Here is a 21,088-nt window from a genome sequence, read left to right as displayed (position 1 = left end):
TAAACATTACAAATGTTCTGACTGACTGTGATTTGTGTTATGTAAATTTTCACATTATTGTGGACAGGCAATTTCTTAAAACTTGCACATTATTCAGACACCGAAATTTCAATAAATGATCTGAGTAAAATTTGGAGGGAAATAAGCATTTCTGGTTCATGGCCCAGTCCAAAATGGCATACTTTATAACATTGTTTGTCTGTAATTTTAATAACGGTTGAAATGTTTAAACACTATTATATCAATGAGAGTGTCCATGCTGTGAATCAGTCATTTATTATTAACCACCAATTTTATTTCAACATCAATATTTTAAAAAGTAATAAAGGTAGATTACCCCATAGTGTTAAGTGTCTAGCCAGCTATGCTTCTGTCTCATCTTTTGTTGTTTCCAGGTACAAAGCAGTAATTGAAGCATGTTCTCTCCAGCCGGACATTGACATCCTGCCCCAAGGGGACCAGACAGAGATCGGAGAGCGGGTCAGTGTGCAGCCCATGTGACGCATTTCATTACCAGCCATCTGGAATGGTTTTAGTACTGCGTATGGTTGAATTTCAGTTATGATGTGTCATATTGAATTCCACTAATAAACATACATATTCAGTTTGAGACAACCTCATGATTTAGTATCCAGGTAGCCTTTAAAATACAGCTGTCTCGTTGTTTACTCTCACTCATTAAGGTTTTTGGCTCAGGTCACATTTAAGGCAGCTTAATGTTGTAAATGACTTTCAGGTTGTACCTAAAAGCAGCCTCATTTAAAGAGTGTCGACTAAGTCAACATGATCAATCCACATGCCATTTTTGTGTGGAACAGTTACCGTAACAACTTCTACCATCTGCTGCCTCCATATTGAGGTGTGTAATCAATACAGCCTTGCTGTTAACTTTCTTCTTCCTCTTCTTTCTTCTTTCCAGGGCATTATTCTTTCTGGAGGCCAGAGGCAACGAATCAGTGTAGCTCGAGCTCTTTATCAAACTACCAATGTGGTGTTTCTGGTAAGTCCAGAACCATCTATACACACAAAGCAATGAAGTGAGACTTTAGTGAGTTAATTTTTTTTCTTTTATCATAGGATGATCCTTTCTCAGCACTGGATATTCACCTGAGTGATCACCTGATGCAGGAGGGTATTCTTAAACTACTGAGAGAGGAGAAGAGAACGGTGGTGCTCGTGACACACAAACTGCAGTATCTCCCTCACGCAGACTGGGTACCTCATATGCAAACGCACTTATTCAAACTTCTTCCCCTATAGAACGTCATTTAAACAGTTGGTCAGAATTTTGATGGGTAGACCAGGTTTAAAAATCCTCATAGGCAGAACAGCAGACCTGGATCTCTGACTCTTCTGGTAAATTGGAAATGGTAGAGTGAAGACACAAAGGAATTACTGAATAGTTGAGCTATGAGATGTTGAAGCCTAATTTAAAAGTCAAATCTCACAAAGCTTGAGTTATGAATTCGCCTTCATTCATCACCTGTCATCTACCCGATGAAGCTATAGAAATTATTTCAGAGGAACCCCGTTATGTATTTTATTTATAGTCCAGTACAAGAGTCTGTTGTAAAGAATGAATTAATTTTGTTTCTGTCATGTTTTCAACTGCAAATCCTACTAACACAATTCATTATACATCGAATTGAGCAAAATAGACCATCTGGTCTACAGAAAAAAAGAAAAAATCAAATTAAATCCCCATTTGGCCACTGTTTGCAATGACAGGAATCAAACTGCTGACCAAACCAAAGCCATTTAACCGAAATAAGGTCACTTCAGGTTTAGAATAAGCAAATAATTCTCTTCTACCTAACCTATGTTCCTCATCCAGACACATCCAAAAACATTTTTTAAAGGAAAATTGCAGGTTCAGTACAAGTGTAGGATTTTTGGAGGATTTAATAGCAGAAATATAGGTCTTACAGTTTTTTAAAAACATTAACATTCATTTTTTTGTTAAAACTTGTATATTATTTGAGCTGTAAAGTTGTTCTCAAAACTTTTAGATAGATTTAGGGTTCAGGCATTATGTTGTCATGGCAAACAACGTGCATATTGTTCACATCCTGTGGTCATACTTTTGAAACAGTGGGTATTTTATTGTTTACAAATGGGCCCCATTCATTTCCATTGCTTTGCTTTTTTATTTCTAGTAAAAACAAGTTACATTTACTTTAGAAGTTAAATTTGGATAATATTGAGACTTAAAGGATTAGTTCACTTTCAAATAAAATTTTCCTGATAATTTACTCACCTCCATGTCATCTAAGATGTTCATGTCTTTTTTTCTTCAGTCGAAAAGAAATTAAGGTTTTTGATGAAAATATTCCAGGATTATTCTCCTTATAGTGGACTTCAGTGGCCTCTAAATGGTTGAAGGTCAAAATTGCAGTTTCAGTGCAGCTTCAAAGGGCTTTAAATGATACCAGACGAGGAATAAGGGTCTTATCTAGAGAAATGGAACTGCGTTCGTTCCGTAAGTTGAATAGGGAAGGCGTAGGACATACAGCGTAAGCTTTTTGAAGAAAACGAAAGTGCGGTTTTGGCGGAACCAATTGAAAGGTGATCATTTGTTTATATAAAGCAAATACATTTACATTTTTTTTTTTTTTAAATGACAGATCATTTCGCTAGATAAGACCCTTATTCCTTGTCTGGAATGCTTTCATCCAAAACATTAATTTCTTTTCCACTGAAGAAAGAAGGACATGGACATCTTGGATGACGTGGGGATGAGTAAATTATCAGGAAAATTTTATTTGAAAGTGAACTAATCCTTTATGAGAATATACATAGTTCCAAATGCTTTGACCCAACATACCTAACCAGAGAAAGCTTACAGGCATTGTGTATTTTTATGAAACTCATGAAACATATTCTCAAGCCAATTTGTTGTCATCATCAACCTTGTTGTTATTAGAAATGAATGAAGTCCCTTGTCTCTCTCCCCCTGGCTCTGGGTGATGAATTGCCTTGTTAAAGTCTTCCTCCTCCTGGTGCTCAATAAATCACCAGCGGTCAGAAAAGAGTTTGTCAACTCCCGGTTATTTAAACATAGCCACTTTAAGCTGCCAAATAAAAAGGGACAGGCTTGCCATTATATATTGGCTTTACATCTCACAGGGCATTAAAAACGTCCACCTTCTTTTATGTGGTGTCAGTGGCTTGTCAGGAGATTGAAGTAATAATTGAATGTTTGCTGTTTATTTGTAGATCATTGCGATGAAAGATGGCAGCATACAAGCAGAAGGAACCTTGAAGGACATCCAAAACTCTCAGCCTGAGCTATTCGAGCAGTGGAAGACTCTGATGCACAGACAAGACAAAGAATTTGAGAAGGTACTCTGCAAAAAATTAATGAGATACTAAAGGAAGCGATTTAAAGGGCAAGATCATTTGTTTTGCTTTGTAAAGCCAAATGCTCTCTTGACCTTTTTGTTGACATTTGTTTGAATTGTTTGAGAGATTGGAAAACCAATCTCTGTTTATACTGAAAATACAAGCTTGTGGATACACTAAGTGGGACTGGGACTTAGACCTAAAAGTGACTGTAATAAACTCAAGTCTCCAAAAAAGTGTCTAATATGCCATCTAGTGGCCAACACAGCTACCAATCAGATCTCAAAACTGTCTTTCTGTGTCCAAAAATACACAACTCTGTGTTGAAGATCAAACAACACTGAAGTACCTCAAGGAACTGTGTTGGGCCCCTTCCTTTTCTTTTTCCATATGATATATCTTAGAGTATTTGGTCCAAACTACCTGGAGATGTTCGTAAATGATCCCTTCATTATAGGCTCAGATCTTTTAACATTTGTAGGAGGATGTTCTAGCAGAACAGGTCACTAAGCTCCATGTCACAATTATCCAATGTACTTTTTAAGAGACCCAAATACTCAGGGAATTAATTGGAAAATAATGAAATTGACTTGATTTGATTTAGGCTGCTTAACTAGCCAAATATGCTAAACATAATTCCCTGTTCTCCATAGATGTTTAGGCATTATGTTTTTGTTGTGTTCCAGGAGACAGTAGATGAGAATATGACGGTCCTGGAAAGAAAAAACTTGAGGCGAGCCATGTACTCCAGAGAGGCTTTAAAAACTGAAGAGGAAGTAGAAGGTAAGAGTAGAATAAACATGTAGAAAATATATGTTTTAACAAAGTTTATATCACATGCTCATCTGGTACAATAATTTTTAGATTGTTCCTGCAAGTTATCTGCAAAAAAGGACAAAGGGTTGTTGCATTGTTAACTATCCAAGCCCCTGGTAGGAATCCTCATAAATCTTCATTAAAGATCTGGGTGACAAGAGCGTAGTACCCACTAGTTCCTCTTTGTAGTTTTTTTTGCTGACTGTAGCATTGAGGGGGGAAAAAACAATTATTTGATTATAGCACTCTCTGCTAGTCCTTCCTTTCAGTCTTGTATAATTGCTTCCTCAAATCCTCTGGAAAGGATTTCCTGGGGTAGCATATTGAACTTACTCAGGCTCTTGAGATAATATACTCATTGCTGTGCATTTCTGACCAAGCTGTTGATGTGAATGATCTATGCCAAGATGTTTGGATGCCCACCCTCACCATCTGTCAAGAAGTCCAGGATCCACTAACAGATGGCCGAGGTCACTGGTCTTGGAACTGAGTGTTGTAAAGAATCTGTAATTAAGAAATAAGATCGTCACATAATTCTCCTTCCTAGTGGGACAGAGCAACTATTGGCATCATCCAGGTCTATGTTTGAGAAGAGCAAATTGCAGTTGATATAGAGCAGGGGTTGCAAATCCTGCTTCCGCTACCTTGCTGCAGACTCCAGTAACAACCCTGCTCCAATACACCTATAATTTTCAAATAATCCTAATTAGCTGGTTCAGTGACAGAATATCTAAACTCCAGCTTACTTGATTGTCAGTGTTTTCAGATCACTTCCGCAGTGTCGAGAAAATGTGTGCGCATGGTTGCCAGATTGCAAAGATTAAGTAAAACACCGGAAAAACAATTTATCCTATACAAAGTAGGCGAGACTAGTGCAAGCGCACTCATCAAATACTTTCACTTTCAATCCACTAAATCCCAGCGTCAGTCCATTCAGAAATACCAGTTTGTTGGCAGAAACTTCTAAACACCACTTCCCTTTGTCAGCAAAAGCCTCTAAGTCCACAGAAGAACCAATCAGAAGATGTGAATCAAATCATATGATTTCAAGATGATTGGCGGTTTGCGTATGAACCGGCTTTCAAGTGCTGAGCTACAAGTTTTTATCATGTTTTGTCCATCGTTACAGTGGCAATGACAGGATTTCGTGAGTAGCAAGTAAACACTGCTGCTGTAAAACTGACAGAAACTGACGTTTTACTATGTTTTATTGTCCAAGGAGGTGAATTTAGAGGTTTTTGCAAAAAAAAAAAAAGAAAAAAAAGAAAAGAAAGTTAAATACCAGTGAATTGACTAAAATGATTTTTTTTTAAATAAGGCATTTCAATAACTGACTCATAACCTTGCCATTAAAGTGAAATTACTGAACCTAAACATAGGAGCCTGGTAAAAATGCCCATTTAAAAGAAAACATGTCAGACGGACTTAGAGGTTTTTGCAGTGGAACTCTTCATATGCAAGTATGCGTCCTTGAGATCTAACGTGACAAACCAGTCCTCTGATCTTATTTGAGTCGCGATTAGCTTCAGTGTTAACATCTTGAACTTGAATTTTAAAGTGTGATTCAGCTAGCGTAGATCTAGAATTAGACGCAACCCCCCCATCCTTTTTTAGAACAATAAAATTCTGGCTATAGAACCCACACTCTCTTTAGGGAGGTTTCTATGGACTCCTTCCCCAAGAGAGCTATAATCTCTTGTTCCATTAAAAGAGCTTGCTCAGGACCCACCACTGTGGGCAGGACCCCATTGAATCAAGGCAGTCAAAAACCAAACTGAATTCTGTAGCCCCTCTCTATAGTCTACAGCACCCACTAAGACACATTTGGCAGAAGTGTCCATGCTGCAAGATAGTCTACTAAGGGAACCAGCCTGGTCTCTGGTGTATTTTGAGTAGTTAGCTCGGTGCCCTAAAGAGGATAACCAGCAGGGAACAACCAAACTGGTTCTACAACATCTCTGGGCAGACACTGAGGAAACCACTCTGGAAACCACTGTGTCCCAAAGCCCCAAGGATGGCAGTATGAGCAGCTCTTAGATGGATAAGAGCCAAGCTTGAGACACGAAGGATCCTCTGAGACCTGAGCTTGGTGAGGGAAGTACCTCTGGAACACCACCGCTTGCTTCTTCGCCTCCTGAAACCTCTCGACAACTGAGGTGACAGCGTCAGTGAAGAGGCCAGCAGGTGAATGCGGGGCATCCAGAAAAAATGCTTTTTCCTTCTCCTTAATACCAGAAAGATTTAACCAGGGATGCCTCTTCATGGCCACCAGGGCTGCCATAGAACGATCAATGGCTCTGGCCATCTCCTTGGTGGCCCGGAGAGACAAATACAGCGCAAATGACCCGGTGAAGTTCTTTAATAGCATCCGTGCCCGCCCTCTCGCCTTCATCAAGGTCTCTGAGCAGGTTGGCCTGGTATGCCTGCAAGAATGACCTGACCTGCTGCCGTGTACTTTTTACCCACCAAGGCCGAATTTGTTCTACATTTCTACACCCCCTCACCTTCATAATTGATTATTCTCTAGATGGAAGGCATAGGCTATGTGCCAGATATATGGCAGTTGGCCAAATGGCAGTATACTCCAGTACTAAAGCTATATTGGAAGGTTAGCCTTCTCACTGCAGTGACTGACAAAATAATGGACTCCACGCTTTGTCTGAAAAAGTAAACTTAAAATCGACAAGCGACCAGAAACTCTTCTAGAAGTGTCACTTCACATGTTGTATTCTCTGTGCAACGGTCATTTTAATCTTATAGACCTCCTTTCTTATGGCTATCATAATACACTTTCTATGATTTTAGTTGTAGTGTGGGAGAGTGAGCAAAAGCATCTGCTGACGGACTAGACCACTCTGGAATGACTGAATAATGAATGTGGGGATGGTTCTGTCTCCTCAGCACTGAGATTGTGCTGAGGGATTAAACCATAGTGGGTTGCTTTTTTCCCCTCCATGACGGCTAATTTGCTGTGGTAGTAAATGCTCTTCTACTGACCTAAACATGATATATACACATATCATCACTGCTCTGGCACTCAAGGGTATTCTTGGCACAGTGCAAGTGTTACATGCCTGTGGGCTTTACAGCTTTTTTTCTCTTGTTTATTCCTTCTTTCAGTATCTCTTTTGCTATCCACCTACACTTGTGTTTTTTAAAATACCAGTATGACGCTGCTTTTTACATTTAGAGCAGCGAGTGTGGTGTGCTCTCTACATTCAAGTTTGCACTTGTTCAAAAGGTTGAACTGTGTTCTTAGGACAAGGATATTTTACATAGATGGGATAAGTTTTACATTGATGGGATAAGTTGTTTTGTATGTTACACTATCTCTCTCTCTCACACACTCTCTCTCTCTATCTATCACTACACTATATGGACAAAAGTATTGGGACACCGGACCATTACACCAACAGGGATTTGTGAGGTCAGACACTGAATTTGAATGAGAAGGCCTAGCTCGAAATCTCCGTTTTAGTTTATCCCAAAGGTGTTCGATGGGTTTTAGGTTGGGGCTCTGTGTGGGCCAGTCAAGTTCTTCCACGCCAAACTCATCCAAACATGTCTTTATGGACCTTGCTTTGTGCACTGGTGCACAGTCATGCTGGAATAGAAAAGGGCCTTCCCCAAACTGTTTCCACAATGTTGGCAGCATAGCATTGTCCAAAATGTCTTGGTATGCTGAAGCATTAACATTTCCCTTCAATGGAAGTAAGGGGCCTAGGCCAACTGCTAAAAAAAAGCCCTATACCATTATATCTCCTCCACCAGACTTTACAAGTTGGCACAATGCAGTCAGGCAGGTAACGTTCTGTTGGCATCCACCAAACCCAGACTCACCAGACTTTCCACTACTAAGGTGGAAAGTCCAGTGGTGGCATGCTTTATACCACTCCATCCAACTCTTGCCATTTTTTGCCAAGAGTCTTGGCAGAATCTTGGCACTCTTGGCATTTTTTTCAGGGGTTGGTGATGTGAGGCTTGTATGCAGCTGCTCGGTCGTGGAAACCCATTCCATGAAGCTCTCGCCACACAGTTTCTGTGCTAATATTAATGCCAGTACAAGTTTGGAACTCTTCAGCTATGGAATCAGCAGAGCATTGGCAACTTTTACGCCAATGCTTCTCCTCAGCACTCGTTTATCCCTCTCAGTGACTTTACCTGGTCTTCCGCTTAGTGGCTTAGTTGCTGCTGTTCCTAATCACTTCAACTTTCCAATAATACCACTTACAGTTGACCATGAAATCTAGCAGGGATGAAATTTCATGACTTATTGACTGACCTATTTCAAAGGTGGCATCCTATCACAGTACCATGCTTGAATTCACTGAGCTCCTCAGAATGACCCATTTTTTCACAGATGTTTGTAAATGATGACTGCATAGCTAGATGCTTGATTTTATACACCTATGGCAATGGGTCTGATTAAAACACCTGAATTCAATAATGTGTTTGTCTGTCTATCTATCTATCTATCTATACTTTTTTTTTCTTTTCATATCTATAGAAGAGTCTGTGGAGAGCGATGATGAAGATAACATGTCTCGAGTGATGAGGCACAGAGCCACCATTCCCTGGAGATCCTGTGGGACGTACCTGAGCTCTGCAGGCCTCCTCCTGCTTCTCCTGCTCCTGCTGTCCCAGCTCCTCAAACACTCCTTTTTGGTAGCCATCGATTACTGGCTTGCTTACTGGACGTCCAAAGTCATCACAGCCAAAATTGACGCAGCTGCACACAACTGCTCTTTAGTGCAGGTAAAGCTAAGACGGTCATACGTATGAACTTGATTTTTACACTTTCTGAAGAATGTGAGTGGCTTAAATGCATTGTGGGTGGTTGTCAGGGGTTGCTATGCTATGCGGGTTGCAGAAGTGCTATGGATGGTTGATAGTTTTTTCTCTAATTCTTGTCAAATTTGTTCAAAATTTGAAAAATGTATAAAAATGTACATCTGACACATGCTTTGATTTCTACTTTGAAAATTTACTCTGCATATGGATCCCCTCTTGAATCATTTAGGCTCCAATTTACATAATTTATGGTTTGCACCTGCTGAAGATGCAGTTCATCGTTTTCGGATAGCTTAGATGCATGATGTCATTGGCTGCTTGGGTTGATTAAAAAAATTCTCCATGATAAATATGCCAAACTGTAATATCCTACAAAAGAAGGTGTGTTTTATATATCCATGAGGCACATACATGTTGAATGGCACATAGGAAAAAACAAGAGAAGGTGTTAAGAGCCAGATACAAACACTTCACTTTATTAATAGACCACCCTGCCACTGAGGAAGAGCATGTTGTGGTGAATCAGCCTTGAGCTGGCGTGTGCTGTGACAGCTCAGATAACACAGTGAGACTAGACTCCAGTTGTTCAGAGTTATAAGCTAGGCAATTTATTTAATAAACCTCAGCTTAAGTCAGTCAGGTGGTTAAAAATATGCTACCAGACACACAGGTCAAATTTTGTTTAAATATCCTCTCCGCACAAAAAAATCTAATTTTATCCACTCCACATTCTTGTCTTTAGCAGAGGTGTACTTTCCATATTTTCACAAACCAATTCATCCCGATCAATACTTTATTCTCCATCAATGCTCAGGTAATTGCTTAACCCATTTAAGCTGCAGTCTTTGCCGTCACACAAAATGTAAAGTAGACTTAACCCCTGATTTAGATTTCCACTAATTAGTTCTTATGTTTTTGAGTTGATTCACATTATTGATGTTCTCTGTTGGAGTTTTACGATAATGAATAGCCTTTTAGTCATCTTGATTGCCAGATTGATTTTCTTTCACTTTATTTCTTCAGGGTGTACGATTAGCATTTGGAAGGTTGCAGTACATAAATCAGAATCAGTCAGTCTTTATATGTAATTGAAATAATTTACCTACTAGCAGCGTTGTTTGCAGCGTCTACAGTAAATTCACTTAAGGCTCGTTCACACCACAGATGATAACTCTAATGATACCTATAAAGTTTATAATTTAAATAATCGTTATAATTCTATAAGAGCTGGGAAGACGTTGGATTTTTTTCTAGCTTATAAACCATAAAAAAACATTGACAGCCAATCAGAATCCACCTGAATTTAAATAGCATGAGCATTTAAAGTGACAGGCAACAAAACTGCAGCATGTGCAGAACATTATGATCTATTGCTGTGGCCGCTAATATACAGCGATCAGGCGTAGCATTATGACCACTGACAGGTGAAGTGAATAACACTGATTATCTCTTCATCACAGCACCTATTAGTGGGTAGAATATATTAGGCAGCAAGTGAACATTTTGTCCTCAAAGTTGATGTGTTAGAAGTAGAAGTAGAAAAATGGGTAAGCATAAGGATTTGAGCGAGTTTGACAAGGGCCAAATTGTGATGGCTAGAAGACTGGGTCAAAGCATCTCCAAAACTGCAGCTCTTGTGGGGTGTTCCCGGTCTGCAGTGGTCAGTATCTATCAAAAGTGGTCCAAGGAAGGAACAGTGGTGAACCGACGACAGGGTCAAAGGAGGCCAAGGCTCACTGATGCACGTGGTGAGCGGAGCATCAGAACTGGACCACGGAGCAATGGAAGAAGGTGGCCTGGTCTGATGAATCACATTTTGTTTAACATCACGTGGATGGCCGGGTGCGTGTGCGTCGCTTACCTGGGGAACACATGGCACCAGGATGCACTATGGGAAGAAGGCAAGCCGGCAGAGGCAGTGTGATGCTTTGGGCAATGTTCTGCTGGGAAACCTTGGGTCCTGCCATCCATGTGGATTTTACTTTTACACGTACCACCTACCTAAGCATTGTTGCAGACCACGTACAACCTTTCATGGAAATGTTATTACCTGGTGGATGTGGACTCTTTCAGCAGGATAATGCTCCCTGCCAAAAAGCAGAAATGGTTTATAAATGGTTTGAGGAGCACAACAAAGAGTTTGAGGTGTTAACTTGGCCTCCAAATTCCCCAGATCTCAATCCAATCGAGCATCTGTGGGATGTGCTGAACAAACAAGTCCAATCCATGGAGGCTCCACCTCACAACTTACAGGACTTAAAGGATATGCTAACATCTTGATGCCAGATACCACAGCACACCTTCAGGGGTCTAGTGGACCAACACAATATTAGGAAGGTGGTCATAATGTTATGCCTGATTGGTGTAGTTATTATTATAGTTATTGTTCTTGGTGCACAGACATTAACAACAGATTTTTAGCAACATTGAAACAATAATATTGCAAATAAATGCTTTTTTGGATGTTTTGAAAGTATAACCATGACAATGTGTTACAGTGAGATCAGCATGATATAATTGCTTACCAATCCTTTCTGTACTTCGTACCAAGTGAGTTGGTGTTTTTTAAGTGTCCCCCTTGTTCTCCCCACAGGACGTTGGTTTCAGTCACTCGTCATACCTGCTGGTGTTCAGCCTGCTTTGCTGTCTGGGTATCGTGCTGTGTCTGGCCACATCAGTGGCCGTGGAGTGGACAGGCTTGCGGGTGGCCAAAGAACTGCACCACAATCTGCTGAATAATATTATTCTTGCCCCAATGAGGTACATAAGAAACTTTCATATTCCTGAAGTGTTTATGTGGAATTACACTGTGTATAATTTGACATGCAAAATTTTGGGTGAAATAAACTCGGCAAAAAAAGAAACGTCCCTTTTTCAGGATACTGGATTTGAAAGATCATTTTGTAAAATCCAAAAATTGGGTTTTTATGTCCATACAAATATTTACACATAATGAGAAATTTGTTGGAAAAAAGCAGTTGAAAGTGGGATGATGTTTCTTCTTCTTTTAAGTATATTTCTTTAAGAGTCAAGTGATTTAACATTTAAAACTGATTTTTGTTTCCAAATTGTTCCCTCTTTTTTTCCAGGCTCTTTGAAACCACTCCTTTAGGAAGCATAGTAAACCGTTTCTCTTCCGATACCAATACGATAGATCAGGTATGATCTACAATACAAAAACCATAAAATGTTACTGTGTGAGTCAATATTCCTCCTTTGGTGACTAACAGAAACAGCATTTAGTATCTGCATTTGTATATTTCTGTTTCTTTATGTTTCAGCACATTCCCGCTACCCTGGAGTGTTTGAGTCGCTCCACGCTGCTGTGTGTGTCGGCTCTGGGTGTGATCTCTTACGTCACGCCGGTTTTCCTCATTGTACTAGTACCACTAGCCATCACCTGCTACTTCATACAGAAATACTTCAGAGTTGCATCAAAGTAATCAAGCCATTTACTTCTCCATTGCAACTTTTTGTCCAAGATATTGGTGAAATTCATGTCTAATTTTATTCATTAAAAAAAAAAAAAAATTGAAAAATGCCTTTATAGCTACACATTTAAAAAGAGAGTTCACCCAAAAATGAAAATTCTCTAATCATTTACTCACCCTCATACAGTATGTGCCAGATGTATGACTTTCTTCAGATGAACACAAACAAAGATTTTTAGAATAATAATCCATCCATATGTCCATATGATGCAAGTCAATGGGTATCCAAAAGTTGACGCCCAAAGCAGCACAAACAACGATTCAACAACGAAACAACAATCATGACGGTACTCCTTATGACCCCAGTCAATGAACCTTCTGAAGCAAAATGGCTGGTGTAAGAAAAATATGAATATTCTTTACTTTTTTACCTATAAAGTAAAACTCCGGCCTTGACCCTTACGGACAGAGATTGTTCCAAATTCTCTGAAACTTTAGATGATATTTTGCACTGTATATGATGATAACTTCAAACTCTTTGCAATTTTTCTCTGAGAAACTCCTTTCTGATATTGCTCCACTATGTTTCGCCACAGCATTGGGGGAATTGGTGATCCTCTGCCCATCTTGACTTCTGAGAGAAGTGGTCCTCCAGCTGTTCCTTATATGTACATTTAACTTTTCCGGCCTCTTATTGCTACAACTTTTTTGCTTATGAAATCCAAAATGAGCCAATATTTGGCTTTTCAAAATGTCTCACTTTCAACATTTGATATTTTATCTATGTTCTATAGTGAATAAAGTTTATGAGATTTGTAAATTATTGCATTCCTTTTTTATTCACAATTTGTACAGTGTCCCAACTTTTTTGGAATCGGGTTTGTAGAAGCAGGAAGTCAAATGAGCCGTTCATATGACAATGGAAACAGCGGTGTAGAATAAAGGTAAAATGTATGAAAAATTCTGCTTTTTTAAAAAAACGAACCATTAAAACATGTTAAACTGCGCCCCAAAAACACAATCAAGCCTAGAAAAAAAAAACACTGAACCACCGCTTTAAAACTAGGGTGTGCAGTTTCATAGAGCCTAGCAATAGCAAGCTAGCCTTGAAAGCATAAGAACCCACCATCCCTTCTGAACGCTCTTCAAAGCCACGCCTCCTCCAAAACACATGACAGCCAGAGCAGATTCTGCAAAGTGTCATGAGAGTCGGCGTTAAATTACCTCATGTCTCAAAGCACATAATACCATAATAATGAACGCAAACATCTTAGAGAGCCCTGACACCGTGTCTACACCGGACATGACAATTGTCGCATCCCGCAGCACAGCAAAAGCATGAGGCTGTCAACACTGGATGCGACAAAGTGACCGTCCCAAATCAATTTGCTCTTCATGTCAGAGAAGTAGTGCAAGTGCTTGATGCATAGATATAGGATGCCTCATTATCGTCTGTTTCTTTGGGCTGCTTTATGTAAGCCATCCACCATAATGGAACAGGTCAAAGTTGGTCCGTCAAAACTCGGGAGTAAGTTGACTTTGCCTCTACAACCAAGGTTAGAATATCTATGAATATCTATATCTGCAATAAACTTCAGCTGATGTTTTTGCTAGACTAACGCTGTACAAGGCGAAGGCATCAGCTAACATTACATTAAAAAGTTAGCATAGAATAAAACCCTGTAATATTGAGATAATATACAGTATATAAAAAAAGAAACCAACACATTCTCACCTGTGAAAGGTTATCCCATTTCTTCAAGAATTTAAATCTCAGCGGTTTCAAAACCAGAATCTGCATAATGTAGTGGTATCATTGATTCTTACTGTGAATGACGACACTACTGAAAAAAAAAAAATCGATTTAGTTTCTGAGTTGGATGTGCAAAGGAAAGAATGATTGACTGGTATTCTTTATTGGTTTTTGCTACATTGCCTTGTCTTGTTTTGTTTTTTATACATCCATGTGAAGCTGACTTGACAAGGAACTGCAGAGGAACGTCACTTCTCAAGTGTAAACTCTACCCTTTCTTGGAAGAACACACACTTTGCCGGAAGTGATGTTTTCTATTTGAAAAAAGTTTAAATATTCCTAAGAGGGTTGAGTTTACAGTTGATGTAAATGTAAATGCTTTTTTTGAATTCATGATGTAAGCTCGTTGTGAGGCCATTAATAAAGCTGTCTTATTCGTTTTGTTAATAAAAGTTCTGTGTTTAGTATAAGCAAGTTTGGCATTCATTGTACTGTTTTGTTGTTGTGTTTTTTGTTAAGAATGATAATGAACCCACCATTCAAGCAATTGCCGGCCCCTAATTGCTGCTAATTTGAAAGCGAAAGTAAAATGCGCACTCATAAAATACACAAAATAAGAGATTTAAAAGTGAGATGGAAAAGAGGGAAAAACTCCAGCAAAACCCCCCCATCTCTGTTAGATGAAATGTACGCCAATGTCTGGAAGCGATGGTTTATTGTTAAAAAAATAATAATTTAAATATTAATGTTTTTCTTACACCCACCTATTGTTTAACTTCATATGGACTTAAAGAGGTGGGTTATTTTTCTAAAAATCTTTGTTTGTGTTCATCTAAAAAAAGAAAGACATTTCCTTTGGTGATGGCATGAGGGTGAGTAGATGTTGAGTCTTTATTTTCTGTTGAGATGTTTACTGTTACGTTTATCTGTGTGCTTGTATTTCCAGAGATCTCCAGCAGCTAGAAGACAGCACACAGCTTCCTCTACTCTCACACTTCTCCGAGACAGTAGAGGGGCTCACAACCATCAGAGCGTTCAGGTGGGCAAAATGTTATGATTGAGTGCTTTATTTCCTCATCTGTTGACCATGGTAGTTTTTTTCAGTCACTGGATGGGAGCATCTGCTAAATGCCTTCCATATAAATGTATTAAACAGATTCTTCTTGTATTTTCCTCTCTTAGGTATGAGCCTAGATTCAGACAGAGACTTCTACAGTTCACAGATGCCAATAACATGGCCTCTCTCTTCCTCACAGCGGCGAACCGCTGGCTGGAGGTTCGAATGGTGAGTTTATATGCCACACAAGTCAGTTACTATGTGGTTTGGTACTGTACAGGTGCTGGTCATATAATTAGAATATCATCAAAAAGTTTATTTATTTCACTAATTCCATTCAAAAAGTGAAACTTGTATATTATATTCATTCATTACACACAGACTGATATATTTCAAATGTTTATTTCTTTTAATTTTGATGATTATAACTGACAACTAAGGAAAATCCCAAATTCAGTATCTCAGAAAATTAGAATATTGTGAAAAGGTTCAATATCTGGTGCCACACTCTAATCAGCTAATTAACTCAAAACACCTGCAAAGGCCTTTAAATGGTATCTCAGTCTAGTTCTGTAGGCTACACAATCATGGGGAAGACTGCTGACTTGATGACCATTGACACCTTGCACAAGGAGGGCAAGACACAAAAGGTCATTGCAAAAGAGGCTGGCTCTTCACAGAGCTCTGTGTCCAAGCACATTAATAGAGAGGCGAAGGGAAAGAAAAGATGTGGTAGAAAAAAAAGTGTACAAGCAATAGGGATAACCGCACCCTGGAGAGGATTGTGAAACAAAACCCATTCAAAAATGTGGGGGAGATTTACAAAGAGTGGACTGCAGCTGGAGTCAGTGCTTCAAGAACCACTACGCACAGACGTATGCAAGACATGGTTTCAGCTGTTGCATTCCTTGTGTCAAGCCACTCTTGAACAACAGACAGCGTCAGAAGACAAAAAGGACTGGACTGCTGCTGAGTGGTCCAAAGTTATGTTCTCTGATAAAAGTACATTTTGCATTTCCTTTGGAAATCAGGGTCCCAGAGTCTAGAGGAAGAGAGGAGAGGCACACAATCCATGTTGCTTGAGGTCCAGTGTAAAGTTTCCACAGTCAGTGATGGTTTGGGGTGCCATGTCATCTGCTGGTGTTGGTCCACTGTGTTTTCTGAGGTCCAAGGTCAACGTAGCCATATACCAGGAAGTTTTAGAGCACTTCATGCTTCCTGCTGCTGACCAACTTTATGGAGATGCAGATTTCATTTTCCAACAGTACTTGGCACCTGCACACAGTGCCAAAGCTACCAGTACCTGGTTTAAGGACCATGGTATCCCTGTTCTTAATTGGCCAGCAAACTCGCCTGACCTTAACCCCATAGAAAATCTGTGGGCTACTGTGAAGAGGAAGATGCGATATGCCAGACCCAACAATGCAGAAGAGCTGAAGGCCACTATCAGAGCAACCTGGGCTCTCATAACACCTGAGCAAAGCCACAGACTGATCGACTCCACATGCCACGCCGCATTGCTGCAGTAATTCAGGCAAAAGGAGCCCCAACTATGTATTGAGTGCTGTATATGCTCATACTTTTCATGTTCATACTTTTCAGTTGGCCAAGATTTCTAAAAATCCTTTCTTTGTATTGGTCTTAATTAATATTCTAATTTTCTAAGATACTGAATTTGGGATTTTCCTTAGTTGTCAGTTATAATCATCAAAATTAAAATATATAAACATTTGAAATATATCAGTCTGTGTGTAATGAATGAATATAATATACAAGTTTCACTTTTTGAATGGAATTAGTGAAATAGACTTTTTGATGATATTCTAATTATATGACCAGTACCTGTATGTGTTGGTACAAATGCTAGCTAAAATAGATTTTACCTACTGATCGACTCAACATTAACTGCTATACTGTTGTATCTGTTGTGCAGGAGTACATTGGGGCCTGTATTGTCCTAATAGCAGCTGTGGCCTCCATCACAAACTCCCAGTACAATCATCTGTCCACTGGGCTGGTGGGGCTGGGACTTACATACGCCCTCATGGCAAGACCTCACACACATACATCTAACTTTCTACATGCTTATCATCAGCAATATTAGATAGCTTCTCTTTCTGTATTTTACCTCTCAGGTGTCCAATTATCTGAACTGGATGGTGCGTAATCTGGCAGACATGGAGGTGCAGCTGGGAGCTGTGAAGAGAATAAAAGCTCTGCTGAAGACAGAACCTGAAAGCTACGAGGGTCTGCTGTGTGAGTATCACTACACACTGAGCCACGTTTACTGACTACAGATGCCTCTCAATTTCACTGGATTCGCACACTCAGCATTTGTCGCCTTCATTTCCTGTGTTCGCACATTCTGTCATTCTCTGTATATCTTACACCTCTTATCTCTTTGATTAAATGTTCCTCTCTCAGCTGCATCACAGCTTCCAGAAGGCTGGCCTCAGCGGGGTGAGATTCAGATCCAGAATCTGAGCGTGAGGTACGACAGCACCTTGAAGCCTGTGCTCAAACAGGTCAATGCACACATCAGCCCAGGACAAAAGGTACATTTAAGAATTTTACTCTAAGAAAGTAAAATAATGATATTTAATTTATTTAAATATACACCATTCAGGCATAATTTTGGCCACTGACATGTGAAGTCTTCATCACGGCACCTGTTAGTGGATATATTAGGCAGCAAGTGAACATTTTGTTCTCAAACTTGATGTGTTAGAAGCAAGAAAAATGTGCAAGTGTACGATTTGAGTGAGTTTTTGGCAAGGGCCAAATTGTGAACAGTGGTGAACCGGCGACAGGGTCAGTGTGGCTCAAGTGGGGAGCGAAGGCTAGCCCATGTGGTCTGATCCATCTGATTAACTACTGTAGTTCAAATTGCTCAAGAAGTTAATGCTGGTTCTGATAGAAAGGTGTCAGAATACACAGTGCTTCACAGTTTGTTGCATATGGGGCTACATAGATAAGTCAGGGTGCCCATGCTGACCCCTGTCCACTGTGTCCAACAGTGGACACGCGGGCTTCAGAACTGGAACAAGGAGCAATGAAAGAAGGTGGCTTGGTCAGATGAATCATGTTTTCTTATTTTTAACCTTTATTTTTTATCATCTCTGATATTCTTGATTTTTACAAGCCACAAGTCCATTTTGTTTTAGTTGTTTTTGCTCAAATCCAGTTGCGACAAACCTGCTGTAACCATAGGAAACGATTAGCTGGGAGAATAGTCAAATTCCCCCCTCTTGCAGATGACTAAAGATTTGCTAGTAAAATTTCACATCTACAGCTGTTTCACTTGGGAATTTCACTTCTGAATTAACACTTCACCCTTAACGGGTGCTGGCAGCCCCCTAGGGAAATCCCCTGCCCTAGGTCATATAGTTGAGATGAGATGAGTTGCCAATACAATATGTTCTCCATAACTATCAAACCTGACCTGTTGTATAGGACTTGATGTTGATATCCCTTAATGCATACTTGAAGCACCGATGAGACTCCGTGGGATGGTCCATTGAGTGATGGCACCCTTTGGGTTGTCAAGTGGGCGCCCTCCTTCCTTGGTGTTTCACTGATAGGCCGACAAAACCTCTAGAGGGTTCAGCAGTGAATCCCAGTGTCCCAGGTTCACTCCCTAAGTGCCATCAACTCATTTGAAGACCCAAGCGGAGTCTTTTCTCTTCACCCATAGCCACTGGCTTCCCTTTTCTGCAGCCGCGGAGAGGTCGTTGACTGCCTGCCGATGGGCCTTTCCTCGCACTCCCATCTCCCTGAGTAGGCTGGATGTTGAGGTGGCTACGAACCCTCTGCAGCCTACTTCCACTGGACGTACCTTCACGTTCCAGCCTTGTTGTTGCACATCGGTTGCAAGTTCAGCGTACCTCAACCTTTTCCGTTCATAGGCCTCCTCCACTGCACCCCCCCAGGGCACGGTGAGCTCGATGATGCTTGAGCGAGGCTGACCACAGAACAAGGTCTGCTCGCAGGTTGGTGGCTGCGATTTCAGCTGGGATGCAGAGTTTCTTGGTCAAGTCTGCCCAGCTGACCAGAGTCTGATCTTATGGTGGTGAGGTTGGCGTGACCCTCACCCTCCCGGACAAATAGATCAAACTTAGCGTTAGTTCTGACAGGTCACGTCTGTCAAGCTCGCATCAGCTGACTCTCAGCTGAACCACGTCAACCTATAGCAGGGATGGGGAACATTGGTCCTGGAGGGCCTCTGTCCTGCAGAGTTTATCCATCTGTATTATCAGCAGCTATCGCATTGCTCAGGAGCTAATTACCCTCCTCCTTCCCTAGCTCCTCCTCTCATCAGTCAGGATTTGGCCTTCTGATTATCCTTTGAATCATAATTTTTCAATTTATGTTGTACATTAAATTATTGAACATTAATGATATCTGCAGTACATTTATGTTGGTTCTGTTCTGTTTACCCTAGGGGGTTATATCTGCTTTCCCTGCTCTTTTCTATGCTAGGCTGCATGGATGGACAGGGAGTTCTTGCTCAGAACAGAACCACATCACCAATCCAAACTGTATGCTAAATGTCAATCATCTCTGATGATAGTTATCCTGACAGAAGTAAAGTTTTTGTCAGTGTTTATTAAAAAAATGTCCATTACGATCAGCCTTCAGTTCTACAAAGGGGTATGGTTGGATGAAGAACTTGATTTTATTCAAGTACAACATGTTCCTGGATCAACATTTTTGTTGATCCTGGAACAACATTCCAATCAACCAGTCAGATTTGAGGGATAGGTTTACAGTTAATGTCAAGTTTAGGTTTACAAGAAAAGTTAGGGGCTTCTACACCATTCTTAATCATCTGTCATTTCCCTCTGGTTTTTCGGATAAATTATGGGTAGGATTAGGTTAAGGTGTAGGTATAGGGTTAGGACTATGTTTCAGACAGGAATGTTGATCCAAGATCCAGGAACATGACTTACTTGCCAAAATCACGACGACCATGGTTGAATAATGTAGGACAAACCCATTTTACCATACAAAGCAAGTTTAGATAGATAAATAAATAGATAGTAGCATATAGATAAAATAGTGAAATAGATAGTGGCCACATATCAATGTCCATGGATCACTGGTTGTTTGGTGAGTTGTGAGGATCACTGTCGAGTCCAACTGCCTCAAGTCGAGTCAAACCACAGCTTCCCCTATTAAAGCCAGTCATGTTGCAGGATGTTTTGCCATTCATGCGACTGCGGGCGGGTGACGTCAGTGCATACCCCCTCTCACTTTAGTATAAGGAACACATATTCACTATTAACTTTTCCCTCAATAAACTCCTATTTTACTACTTATTAATAGTAAGGTAGTTGATGTAGTGGTTATGTTTAGGTATTGGGATGTTTAGGTATTAAGGGATGTAGAATATGGTTAGGCAATAATATGTTCTTTATAAGTACTAATAAGTACTAATAAGTACTTTGTGTTGATCTGTTACAGCTTGGAATCTGTGGTAGAACAGGAAGTGGCAAGTCATCCTTCTCATTGGCCTTTTTCCGGATGGTGGACACGTTTGAGGGTGACTCTAATTCTTTCTATTAAGGTCAAGCTAAAATAATTGAATTTACAGAGTATAATATGTGGCATGGATTTTAAGTCTTTATACTCCAACAGGGCGAATAATCATTGATGACATCGATATAGCAAAGCTGCCTCTTCAGACTCTGAGGTCGCGCTTCTCTATTATTCTACAAGATCCCTTCTTATTCAGCGGAACCATCCGGTGCGTGAGTGAATGAAATTGTCCTAGACATTTTATTCATTTACAAGAAAAAAACAAATGCACTTTTGATCAACATAATCAGTTTGAATTTGACACTTGAGATGTGATTTCACAGATTATAAATTAGCATTCATATATTATGAATCACCATA

The 21,088-nt window shown here is 40.0% G+C and overlaps 1 protein-coding gene across 1 annotated transcript in view; it reads left to right on the top strand.

Moving 5' to 3' along the window:
- The window catches only part of abcc8 (ATP-binding cassette, sub-family C (CFTR/MRP), member 8), a 111,147-nt gene that overhangs the window by 86,943 nt on the left and 3,116 nt on the right, over positions 1–21,088 (top strand). The window contains 16 exon segments of the mRNA XM_067379078.1: positions 396–480; positions 920–1,000; positions 1,078–1,215; positions 3,217–3,342; positions 4,029–4,125; positions 8,666–8,913; positions 11,543–11,709; positions 12,039–12,108; positions 12,231–12,388; positions 15,080–15,172; positions 15,316–15,418; positions 17,124–17,312; positions 17,314–17,446; positions 17,615–17,745; positions 20,654–20,732; positions 20,828–20,936. Of these exon segments, the coding sequence (XP_067235179.1) occupies positions 396–480; positions 920–1,000; positions 1,078–1,215; positions 3,217–3,342; positions 4,029–4,125; positions 8,666–8,913; positions 11,543–11,709; positions 12,039–12,108; positions 12,231–12,388; positions 15,080–15,172; positions 15,316–15,418; positions 17,124–17,312; positions 17,314–17,446; positions 17,615–17,745; positions 20,654–20,732; positions 20,828–20,936 (2,007 nt within the window).

This window comes from Chanodichthys erythropterus, chromosome 24 (assembly GCF_024489055.1).
Source record: "Chanodichthys erythropterus isolate Z2021 chromosome 24, ASM2448905v1, whole genome shotgun sequence".
NCBI classification, from domain to species: domain Eukaryota; kingdom Metazoa; phylum Chordata; class Actinopteri; order Cypriniformes; family Xenocyprididae; genus Chanodichthys; species Chanodichthys erythropterus.
Note: the sequence above shows the minus strand (reverse complement) of the source record. Positions and strands in the feature narration are given on the sequence as shown.